The sequence below is a fragment of the Falco peregrinus genome (assembly GCF_023634155.1).
Source record: "Falco peregrinus isolate bFalPer1 chromosome 12 unlocalized genomic scaffold, bFalPer1.pri SUPER_12_unloc_1, whole genome shotgun sequence".
In the NCBI taxonomy this organism is placed as follows: Eukaryota; Metazoa; Chordata; class Aves; order Falconiformes; family Falconidae; genus Falco; species Falco peregrinus.
In genome coordinates, this window is record NW_026599548.1 from 564,229 (window position 1) to 576,012 (window position 11,784).

The 11,784-nt window shown below is 67.9% G+C and overlaps 1 protein-coding gene across 1 annotated transcript; it reads left to right on the plus strand.

Moving 5' to 3' along the window:
• Positions 1 to 1,664: 1,664 nt before the first annotated feature.
• On the plus strand, positions 1,665 to 11,572 carry NOTCH3 (notch receptor 3; the record flags this gene model as incomplete). Its single annotated transcript, XM_055793182.1, is given in 18 exon segments — positions 1,665 to 1,906; positions 3,345 to 3,487; positions 4,060 to 4,124; positions 4,126 to 4,180; positions 4,593 to 4,699; positions 4,701 to 4,716; positions 5,102 to 5,220; positions 5,222 to 5,336; positions 5,644 to 5,799; positions 7,183 to 7,334; positions 7,336 to 7,369; positions 7,687 to 7,792; positions 8,150 to 8,271; positions 8,644 to 8,877; positions 9,580 to 9,690; positions 10,068 to 10,259; positions 10,650 to 10,796; positions 11,459 to 11,572. Coding segments are annotated over 18 exon segments (2,230 nt in total), but the record flags the coding sequence as incomplete, so codon positions are not given.
• Between the last annotated feature and the right edge of the window lie 212 nt (positions 11,573 to 11,784).

Sequence of the window (11,784 nt, forward strand, 5' to 3'; positions counted from 1 at the left end):
TGCTTGGGGTGCTGCAGGCGTGTGCAACGCATCATGCAATATTTGTGGTGCCGCATGCGTGTGCAACGCGTATGCTACACGTGTGCAATGCCTGTGGTGCTGCAGGTGTGTGCAATGTGTATGCAATGCGTGTGCAATGCCAGTGGTGCTGCAGGCATGTGCCGTGCGTGTGCAATGCCCAGGGTTGCAGCAGGTGTGTGCAATGCATGTACAATGTGTGTGCAATGCATGTGCAATGCCCGGCGTTGTAGCAGGCATGTGTTGTGTGTGTGCAATGCCTGTGCAATGTCTGGGGTTGTAGCAGGCATGTGCAGTGCATGTACAATGCATGTGCCATGAGTGTGCAATGTCCAGGGTTGTAGCAGGCGTGTGCAGTGCGTGTGCAATGCATGTGCAATGCCAGGGGTGCTGCAGGCATGTGCAATGTGTGCAATGCCCAGGGCTGGAGCAGGCATGTGCAATGCATGTGCAGTGCGTGTGCACATGCCCGGGGCTGCAGCAGGTGTGTGCAGTGCATGTGCTATGCGTGTGCAATGCCTGTGGTGCTGCAGGCATGTGCAATGTGTGCAATGCCCAGGGCTGGAGCAGGCATGTGCCACTCTTGTGCAATGCCTGTGCAATGCCCAGCGTTGGAGCAGGTATGTGCAACACGTGTGCAGTGCGTGTGCAATGCATAGGCAATGCGTGTGCAATGCCTGTGGTGCTGCAGGCATGTGCAATGTGTGTGCAATGCCTGGGGTTGCAGCAGGCATGTGCAGTGCATGTGCAACATGTGTGCAGTACGTGTGCAATGCCTGGGGTTTGCAGCAGGCGTGTGCAACATGTGTGCAGTGTGTGTGCAATGCATGTGCAATGCCTGGGGTTGCAGCAGGTGTGTGCAGTGTGTGTGCTATGCGTGTGCAATGCATGTGCAATGCCTGTGGTGCTGCAGCCATGTGCAATGCGTGTGCAGTGCCCGGGGTTGCAGCAGGCATATGCAGTGCATGTGCAACACGTGTGCAGTGTGTGTGCAATGCCTGGGGTTGCAACAGGTGTGTGCTATACGTGTGCTATGCATGTGCTAGGTGTGTGCAATGTATGTGCAGTGCCCGGGGTTGCAGCAGACATGTGCAGTGCATGTGCAAAGTGTGTGCATCACGTGCAGTGCCCTCACACTCCCTCCACCTTCCGGCAGCCCCTCCCCTCCCCCCCCTCGGGGCACCCACGGGTGGGGGGGACCCAGGCGTCCGGGTGCCCCCTCCCCCCGCCAAGGAGCTGAGCGGGGTCGGGGGGGGTGGGGGTGCCCCCTCCCTGCTATGGGGGAGAGGGGTGGGTGACGTGGGTGACCCCGGGTGACCCCAACTGCCCCTCCCCCACTGTTCCCACGGCCCCAAGGCCCAGACGCCTGAGTCCCTCCAGCGGGGGGGGGGGGTGGGGTGGGGGGCGGGGCGGGTGGTCCCCGGCTTGTTGGGGGGGTCCCAGCCCCATGGCAGGGCCCAGGGTGCTGGGTTGGGGGGGGGGCAGCATGTGGGGCAGGAGGAGATGCATGGGGACCCTTGGGGGGGATCTAAGGGGCAGTGTGCAGGACATTGGGGGGGGGTCTGTGGGGTAGGGGGGAGGGGTCTGTGAGGCAATAGGGGGGCCTGTGGGGGGGTATCTGGGGCAACGGAGGGGGTCTGTGGGGCATGGGGGTGCTCTGTGGGGCGGGTGGAGGGGGTCTGTGGGTGGGATCTGTGGGGCGTGGGGAGGGTCTGTGGCGCAGTGAGGGTCTGTGGGGCAATGGGGGTGTCTGTGGGGCTGGGGGGGAGGGCTCTGTGGGGCTGACCCCCTGCCTGCCCCCCCCAGTGCTGCCGTGCCCCGACGGGGAGCTGCCCTGCGAGAACGGGGGGCTCTGCGTGCTGGACCCCCAGGGGCACCCCACCTGCCTGTGAGTGCCCCCCCCCATGGGTGCCACCCTCCCCCCCAGCCCCATGGGTGCCCCCAGCCCAGGGCTGCCCCACTCTGGTGCCTGTGTCATCCCCCCGTCCCCCCCCCGAGCCCCCCACATCCCCCCCCCTTCAGGCACCCTATAGACCCCCCCCCCCCAGCTGCACAGCAACCCAAATGGCACCCCCAACCCCCCCAGGCACCCCATACCCCCACCCCCCCCACCCCATAGCCCCCCCAGGGCACCCCATAGCCATTCCCTGCCCTGTAGCCCCCTCCAGGGCACACTATACCCCCACCCCAGCCCCATAGCCCCCCCGAAAGCACCCCCATAGCCCCCCCCAGGGCACCCCATAGTCCCTCTGTGCCCCATAGCCCCCCCCAGGGCACCCCATAGCCCCCCCAGGGCACCTCGTAGCCCCCCCTGCCCTGTAGCACCCCCTGCCCCATAGCACCCCCCGCCCCCCCAGGGCACCCTGTGCCCCCCCCCTACCCCTCCCCCAGGGCTCCATAGCCCCCCCAGGGCACCCCATAGCGCCCCCCACCCCATAGCCCCCCAGGGCACCCCACCCCCCCATCCCCAGCAGCACTGGCTGGGTGGGAGCACCGCGGGGTGCCCCCCCCGCAGGTGGGGGCAGGGCGCTGCCTGCCCGGGCAGGGCTGTGGGGGGAGGGGCGGCCGTGGGAGTCCGCCTGGGGCCACGTTCCCAGGGTGCCCCCCCCCCGCCCCCCGCCCCGACGCCTGGGTTCCCCCCGGGGTGGGGGGGTGGGGAGCAGCCCTGGCACCCTGCCCCTCCCCCACCCTGGGGTCCTTCTCTGGGGGCGTGGGGGGGGTGGGACCCCATGGGGACTCGGGGAGGGCACCCATGGGCCCACCCCACAGCTGGGGGGCAGGTGGTTGGGGGTCACACATCACACAGGGGTCCCGTGGGTGCTGGGGGGTCCCATGGGTGCTGTGAGGGTCCCATGGGTGCTGGGGGGGCTCCCAGATGCCCCCCGACTGTCATGGATCTCCCATGGGTGCTGGGGGGTCCTGTGGGTGCTGGGGGGGGGGGTCCCATGGGTGCCACGGGTCTCCCATGGGTGCTGGGGGGGTCCTGTGGGTGCTGGGGGGGTCCCGTGGGTGCTGGGGGGGGTCCCAGACACTCCCCAGCTGCTGGGGGTGTCCCATGGGTTCTGGGGGTCCCATATGGGTGCTGGGGGGGCTCCCAGGTGCCCCCTGACTGTCATGCATCTCCCATGGGTGCTGGGGGGTCTTGTGGGTGATGGGGGGGGGGGTCCCATGGGTGCCGTGGGTCTCCCATGGGTGTTGCAGGGGGTCCCATGGATGCTGAGGGGGTCCAGTAGGTGCTGAGGGTTCCCAGACACCTCCCAGTTGCTGTGGATCTCCCGTGGGTGCTGGGGGGATGCCGTGGGTCTCCCATGGGTGCTGCCCCACAGGTGCCAGCCGGGGGCCCTGGGGGAGCGGTGCCAGCTGCGGGACCCCTGCACCCCCTCGCCCTGCCCCCCCGAGGGGGTCTGCCAGAGCACCCTGCGCCAGGGCACCCTGCGCCCCCGCTGCCTCTGCCCCCCGGGCACCCGCCGTGAGTGGGGGAGGTGGGGGGGGTGGGGGGGTGGGGGGGGTCCTTGTTGGGGTGGGGGTCATGGGTGGGGGGGGGTTCCATGGAGTGGGGGGGGGTCATGGGGCAGGGGGTTGTGGGGGGGGGTCCCATGGTGGGCGGCGGGGCATGGGTCCCATGGGGGGGGGGGGGTCCTCATTGAGGGAAGGGTCCCATGGGGGGGAAGGGATGGAGGGTCCCCATGGGTAAGGGGGAGTCCTTGCTGGGGGAAGGGTCCCATGGGTGGGGGGGGGGGTCCCATGGAGGAGAAAGGGATGGAGGGTCCCCATGCGGGGGGGGAGGGCTGCTCATTGGGGTGAGGGTCCAATGTCTGGGGGGGTCCAATGGCGGGGAAGGGCCCCCATGGCTGGGGGGGGTCCCATGGGGGGGGAAGGGATGGAGGGGGGGTCCTCACTGGGGTGAGGGTCGCATGGCTAGGGGGGGTCCCATGGGGGTGGAGCAGGGTGCTGGCAGGCACCCCTGGGTGCCCACCTCACCCCTGGGTGCCCAACGCTCCCAGCCCCCACTCAACAGCACCCCGCCCCTCCCCCCACCAGGTCCCGACTGCACCCCCGTGGAGTTGCCCCCCTCCCCCCCCTGCATCCCCTCCCCCTGCCTGAATGGGGGGCACCTGCCGCCAGCTGGGGGAGGGGTCCTTTGACTGTGCCTGCCTGCCTGGTGGGTGCTGGCACCCATGGGTGCTGCTGGGGGGGGGGGGGGCAGGGTGCTGGGGGTCACACGGTGGGGGGATGGGATGGGATTGGGGGGGGTGTGTCTGGGGCGTGTGTGTCCTTGGGAGGTCCCTGGCACCGGGGTGGGGGGGTCTCTGAGGGTCCCTGGGAGGCGGTGGGGGTCCCCAGCAAAGGTGGGTGGGGGTCCCTTGGGGGGGTCTTTGGCACTAGGGAGGGTGGGGGGTCCGTGGAAGTGGGCAGAGGGTCCCTGACATGGGTGGGGGTCCCTGAGGTGGGTGGGGGGGTCCTGGGCACCCATCCCCCTTGGCATCTGTAGGGCTCCCAGGTGCTGGGTTGATGGGGGGTCCCTGCCATGGGTGGGGGTCCCTGCTCCCCCCCTGACCCCCGGTAACCCCCAGGCTTCGAGGGTCCCACCTGTGAGACCAACGTGGACGACTGCCCCGGGCACAAGTGTCTCCATGGGGCCACCTGCGTGGACGGGGTCAACACCTACAACTGCCAGTGCCCCCACCGAGTGGACGGGTGAGGGGGCACGGGGGGACACCAGGGTGGGCTTGGAGCACCACATGGGCCACCAAGGCCATCTCTGAGGTTGCCTCCAAGCTGGTCCCCAAGGTTGTCATGGGGCTGGGGACCAGGAGGGTCCCTGAAGTGGTCGTCAAGGTGGTCCCCAAGGTGATCAGTGGACCACAGACCAAGCTGGTCCCTGACATGTTCTCAGATGGTCACCAAGAAAGTTCCTCAAGTGGGGGTTGGCCATGAAGGGGTTAGGGTCCAGCAGGTGTTGGTGGAGCCACCTGAGGAACGTTCTTGGTGACCCCTCTGAGGGTTGGGGTCCAGCAAGTTCCTCAGGTGGCTCAACCGAGACCTCGTTGACTCCAACTCCTCCATGCCCACCTCCCCCCAGGCCAGTTCTGCACCGAGGACGTGGACGAGTGCCAACTCCAACCCAACGCTTGCCACAATGGGGGCACCTGCTTCAACACCCAAGGGGGCCACACCTGCGTCTGCGTCAACGGGTGGACGGGGCGAGAGCTGCAGCGAGAACATCGACGACTGCGCCACGGCCGTCTGCTTAAACGGCGCCACCTGCCACGACCGCGTCGCCTCCTTCTACTGCGCCTGTCCCATGGGAAAGACAGGTGAGGAAGGGTGGTGGGGGCACCCATGGGGTGGGCACCACCAAGGGAACATCTGGTGTGGGGTAGGGCCCCCAGAGTGCCCACCCTGGGGTGGGACAAGCACCCTGGGGTGCCTTTGGAGAAGGTTGGGTGACACCAGGATGGGGTGGGCACCCCTGGCATTGGAGGAGCACCCTTGGGTAGCCTTGGCGTGGTTGGGTGGCACCATCACATTGCGGGCAGCACCCTTGGGTGCTCTCGCATGGTGTGGGCACCCATGGGGGGGGTTCTTCTCCCATGGGTGCCCTGACGGCCTGGTGGGTGCCAGGCCTGCTGTGCCATCTGGACGACGCCTGTGTCAGCAACCCCTGCCACGAGGACGCCATCTGTGACACCAACCCCGTCAACGGCCGCGCCATCTGCACCTGCCCCCCCGGCTTCACTGGCGGCGCCTGCGACCAGGACGTCGATGAGTGTTCCATCGGTGGGTGGGGGGGACCCATGGGTGGGGGTGGTGGGCATCCATTCGTGGTGGTGGGATCATCTACGGGCAGGGCTGCACCCTACGGTTGATAGACATGGTGGGGAGCCAAGAGGGGGTCACCCATGGGTGGTGAGTTCCATGGGTGGGGGGTGGTGGGCATCCATGGGCAGGACTTCATGCTACGGTTGATAGACATGGCAAGGGGGCCACCCATGGGGTGGTGGTGGGCATCCATTCATGGTGGTGGGATCATCCATGGGCAGGGCTGCACCCCACGGTTGATAGCCATGGCAGGGGGAGCCAAGAGGGGGTCACCCATGGGTGTGGAGGTTCCATGGGTGGTGGTGGTGGTGGGCATCCATGGGTAGGGCTGCACCCTACAGTTGATAGATATGGTGGGGAGGGCACCCATGGGTGGTGGTGGGCATCCATTCATGGTGGTGGGATCATCCGTGGGCACAGCTGCACCCTATGGTTGATAGCCATGGCAGGGTGACCCAGGAGGAGGAGCACCCATGGGTGGTGGGCTGCCATGGGTGGTGGCGGGGCATTCATTCATGGTGGTGGGATCATCCATGGGCAGGGCTGCACCCTACGGTTGATAGCCATGGCAGGGGGGGCACCCATGGGTGGGAGGCTGCCACAGGTGGGGGGCTACCATGGGTGGTGGTGGTGGGCGTCCATGGGCAGGGCTGCACCCTACAGTTGATAGCCATGGCAGGGGGGGGCACCCATGGGTGAGGGGCACCATGGGTGGGGGGTGGGCATCCATTCATGGTGGTGGGTCAGCTATGGATAGGACTGCACCCTACAGTTGATAGCCGTGGCAGGGGAGCCAAGAGGGGGTCACCCATGGGCGGAGGGATTCCATGTGTGGTGGTGGTGGGCATCCATGGGCAGAGCTGCACCCTATGGTTGATAGCCGTGGCAGGGAGAGCACCCGTGGGTGAGGAGCACCCATGGGTGGTGGTGGTGGTCATCCATGGGCAGGGCTGCACCCTATGGTTGATAGCCATGGCAGGAGTACCCAGGAGGAGGAGCACCCATGGGTGGTGGGCTGCCATGGGTGGTGGTGGGCATTCATTCATGGTGGTGGGCATCCATGGGCAGAGCTGCACCCTATGGTTGATTGCCATGGCACAGGGGGCACCCATGGGTGAGGAGCAACCATGGGTGGTGGTGGTGGGCATCCATGGGCAGGGCTGCACCCTACAGTTGATAGCCGTGGCAGGGGGAGCACCCGTGGGTGAGGAGCACCTATGGGTGGTGGTGGTGGGCATCCATGGGCAGGGCTGCACCTTACGGTTGATAGCCATGGCAGGGGAGCACCCATGGGTGCTCCTCACCCATGGGTGCTGACCCCTCCCCCCCGCGCCCCGCCAGGTGCCAACCCCTGCGAGCACTTCGGGCGCTGCGTCAACACGCAGGGCTCCTTCGAGTGCCGCTGCGGGCGAGGCTACGCGGGGCCTCGCTGCGAGAGTGACGTCAACGAGTGCCTGTCGGGGCCCTGCCGCAACCAGGCTACCTGCCTGGACCCGCATTGGGCGCTTCACCTGCATCTGCATGGCCGGTGGGGGTGCCACCCATGGGTCGGGGGGCTGGGCCGGGGTGGGTGATGGGCTCAGTGTGGGACCTGGGAGGGGGAGTTGGGTCCTGGGAGGGGTTTTGGTCTGGGACCTGGGGTGGGTGAGGGACCTGCGGTGTGTTCTGGGGTGGGTGAGGGACTTGGGTGGGTTGTGGGATGGGTGAGGGACCTGGGGTGGGTCGTGCTACGGGTCTGTGTCCTGGTGGGTCCTGAGAGACCTCACCTGCGGGCAGTGGGTGCCCTGTGGGCTCAGGGGTGGGGCGCAGTGGTGCCGGTGGGTGTCAGGGTGCCACTGGGTGCAGGGTTCAGCGGGCCCCTGTGTGAGCTGGAGGTGGACGAGTGCCAGAGCAGCCCCTGCGCCAACGGCGGCCGCTGCCACGACCTGGTCAACGGCTTCTCCTGCTCCTGCCCCCCCGGGTGAGCACCCCCCCAGCACCCACCCCAGCACCGCCCCCCCAGCCCCCGCCAGCACACCCCCAGCACCCCCCAGTACCCTCCAGCACCCACCCGGTACCCGCCCAGCACCCCCCAGTACCCCCCCAGCACCCACCCCCGCACCCACCCCACGCCTAGCACCCGCCACCCCCAGCACCCCCCCAGCACCCCCGAGCACCCCCCGCACCCACCCCACCCCCCGCACCCCCCAGCACCCACCCCCAGCACCCACCCCAGTACCCCCCAGCACCCCCCCAACACCCGCCCCCAGCACCCCCCCACCAGGGAGTTTGGGGGGCCCATGGGGGTTCACCCCCCACCCATGGGTGCCCCCCCAGGTTTCTCGGGCCCCACATGCCAGACGGACATGGATGAGTGCGCCAGCACCCCCTGCCGCAACGGCGCCAAGTGCCTCGACCGCCCCAACGGCTACGAGTGCCAGTGCGCTGAGGGTGAGCGGGGCATGGACCCAGAACGGGCCACCCAGGGCCCATGGGTGGTCATCCTGGACCCATGGGTGTCCTTGATCATCTGACATTGACCAACCTGCACCCATGGTGTCCCTGACCTCTTGGCGTTGGCCATCCTGGACCCATGGGTGTCCTCAGCCTCCTGGCTTTGCCCATCTTCCACCCATGGGTGTCCTTGATCATCTCACATTGACCAACCTGCACCCATGGTGTCCCTGAGCTCCTGGCATTGGCCATCCTGCCATGGGTGTCCTTGACCTCCTGGTGCTGTCCACCATGCCCCCCCCGGGTGTCCATGCCTACCCTTCACCCATGGGTGCCCTCGGCACCCTCTCCCACACCCGATCCCCTCAGGCTTCGAAGGTCCCCTCTGCGAGCGCAACGTGGACGACTGCTCACCGGACCCCTGCCACCACGGCACCTGCTTGGATGGCATCGCCAGCTTCTCCTGCGCCTGTGCCCCCGGCTTCACCGGCTACCGCTGCGAGCTCCAGCTGGATGAGTGCCACAGCAGCCCCTGCCGCAACGGTGGCAAGTGCATCGACCGCATCAACGCCTACCAGTGCAACTGCCCCCCCGGCACCGCCGGTAGGGTCCAGGGGGTGGGGCAAGGGGCTGGGGGTGGGGGTTAGGAGGTCGTCTCGGGGCACGGGGTGGGTGCTGGACGTGGCGTTGGGTCTTCTCTGGGCATGAGATGGTTGATGGACATGGCCTTGGGTCCCAGCTGGTCACGGGATGGTTGGTGGAGGAGGTTTTGGGTCTTCTCATGACATGAGGTGGGTGCTGGACGTGGTGTTGGGTCTTCTCTGGGCATGGGGTGGTTGATGGACATGGCCTTGGGTCCCAGCTGGTCATGGGGTGGTTGATGGAGAAGGTGTTTGGGTCTTATCGGGACATGAGGTGGGTGCTGGACGTGGTGTTGAGTCTTCTCTGGGCATGGGATGGGTGCTGGACGTGGTGTTGGGTCTTGTCTGGACGTGGACTGGGTGCTGGACATGGCCTTGGGTCCCAGCTGGTCATGGGGTGGTGATGGAGAAGGTGTTGGGGTCTTATCGGGACATGAGGTGGGTGCTGAGCATGGTGTTGGGCCTTGTCTGGACATGGGATGGGTGCTGGGTGTGGCATTGGGTCCCACCAGAGCCTGCCGTGGGTGACACTGTGGGGTGGTCACTGGGTGCCACATGGGGGTGTCCCACCTGGGCACCATCCTGGCGGGACTCAGCCCTTCACCCCTGGTGCCGTACCTGGGTGTGGGGTGGGTGCTGAGCTCTGGCCACCCTTGGGTGCCAGGGGTCAACTGCGAGGTGAACCCCGACGACTGCGCCAGCGCCCCCTGCGTCCACGGCACATGCCGGGACGGCGTTGACCGCTACGACTGCATCTGCCAACCTGGCTTCACGGGTGGGTGCTCCCATGGGTGCTGGTGGCCTTGATGCCCACTGGTTGCTCCCATGGATGCTGGTGGCCTTGGTGCCCGTTGGGTGATCCCATGAGTGGTCCCATGGGTGCTGGGGGGGCCTTGGTGTCCACCAGGTGGTTCCATGGGTGCTGGGGGGCCTCCATGTCCACTGAGTGCTCCCATGGGTGCTGGGGGGCCTCGGTGCCCGCTGGGTGCTCCCATGGGTGCTGGGGGGTGCCCCATTGATTGGGAGCCCCTCATGGGTGTCACGTTGACCATGGCTGTTGGGTGCTTCTGTTGACCACCTCTATGGGTGCCCCCAGTTGGGTGCCCACCGGGGTGACCCTACCGACACCCCCGCGTGTCCCCTCCCCCTCAGGTCCCCGTTGCGACGTGGAGGTGACCGAGTGCACATCCAACCCCTGTCACCCAGGTGCCACCTGCATGGGTGGTGCCAACGGCATCACCTGCCTCTGCCCACCGGGCGCCCGCGACCCCCGGTGCCACCCCGGCCCCCTGCCCTGTGGCAGCAGCCCCTGTGCCCACGGCACCTGCCGTGACCACGGCAACGGTGAGCACCCACTGGGTGCCCGGGGGGGTCTGAGGGTCACCAGGGGTGCCCCCTTGGGGGTTCAGGGGTGCCCCCTTGGGGGTTCAGGGGTGGCCGGGAGGGGGACCTGGGTGTCCATCCTGCATGGTGGGGGTGCCCATGGGTGCTCCGGAGGGTGCCCGTGGGGGCATGGGGGCACCCATGGGTGCTGGGGGGCCAGAGATGCCAGTGGGTGCTCAGGGATGATCATGGGGTGCCCCTGGGTGACGGGGGTGACAGCGGGTGCATGTGGGTGCCCACCCATGGGTACATCGCCATGGCGTGGTCATGGCGATGTCCACGGGTCCCTGGGGGGGGCCTGCTGGGGGCACCCTTGGGTGCCCAGCACCCATGAGTGCCCCTCCCCCCCAGGTTCACCTGCGAGTGCCAGCTGGGCTGGGGGGGCCCCACGTGCGCCCGCAGGGAGGACCCCTGTGTCACCCGGCCCTGCCCGCCATGGGGGCACCTGCACCCCCCTGGGGGGAGGGTACCTCTGCGCCTGCCGCCCCGGATACCAGGGTACGGCCCACCCTGGGGACACCCCTGGGGACACCCTGACACCCTGGGGGACACCCTTCCCACCCTGGGGACACCCCGACACCCTGCCCCACCCTGGTGTCACCCTGGGGACCGCCTGCCCACCTTGAGGACCCCCTGGGGACACGCTGCCCACCCTGGGGACCCCCTGCCACCCTGGTATCGCCCTGCAGACACCCTGCCCACCCTGATGTCACCCTGGGGACCCCCCTGCCCACCCTGGGGGACCTTCTGCCTACCCTGGTGTACCCTGGGGACCCCTGCCTACCTTGAGGACACCCTGGGACACTGGAGACCTTCTGCCCACCGTGGGGACAAACTGGGGACCTTCTGCCCACCGTGGGGAACCCCTGCCCACCCTGCGGGACACTCTGGGGACCATCTGCCCACGCTGGCGACCTTCTGCCCACCCCTGGTGTCACCTTGGGGACCTTCTGCCCACCCTGAGGACACCTTGGGACCTTCTGCCCACCCTTGGGACAGACTGGGGGACCTTCTGCCCACCCTGGGGACTCCCTGCCACCCTGGGGACCATCTGCCCACCTTGATGACACCCTGGCGACCTTCTGCCCACCCTGGGGACCCCCCCCCCACTGTCCCCACCCCCTCCGCTGTCCCCAAGGTGATGTGTCCCCCCACCGCAGGTGCCCAGTGCCAGGCGGGGGTGGACGTTTGCGCCTCGGGGCCATGTCACCACGGGGGCACCTGCCTGGATGCTGCTGGCACCTACCGTTGTCTCTGCCCCCCACCCTTCACAGGTGGGCACCCATGGGTGCTGGGGGGGGGCTCGGGGGGTGGGGGGGACCTCTGCGTCCTGCCTGTCACATGGGGGCACCCATGGGTGGCGTGTGGCACCATGGGTGGGGGGATGCATCCCTGGTGGCTTTGTCCCATGCCCTGATGGGTGCCACCATGCCGTGATGGGTGCCGCCATGCCAGGCCCCCAGTGGTGGCTGTGCCCTGACAGGTG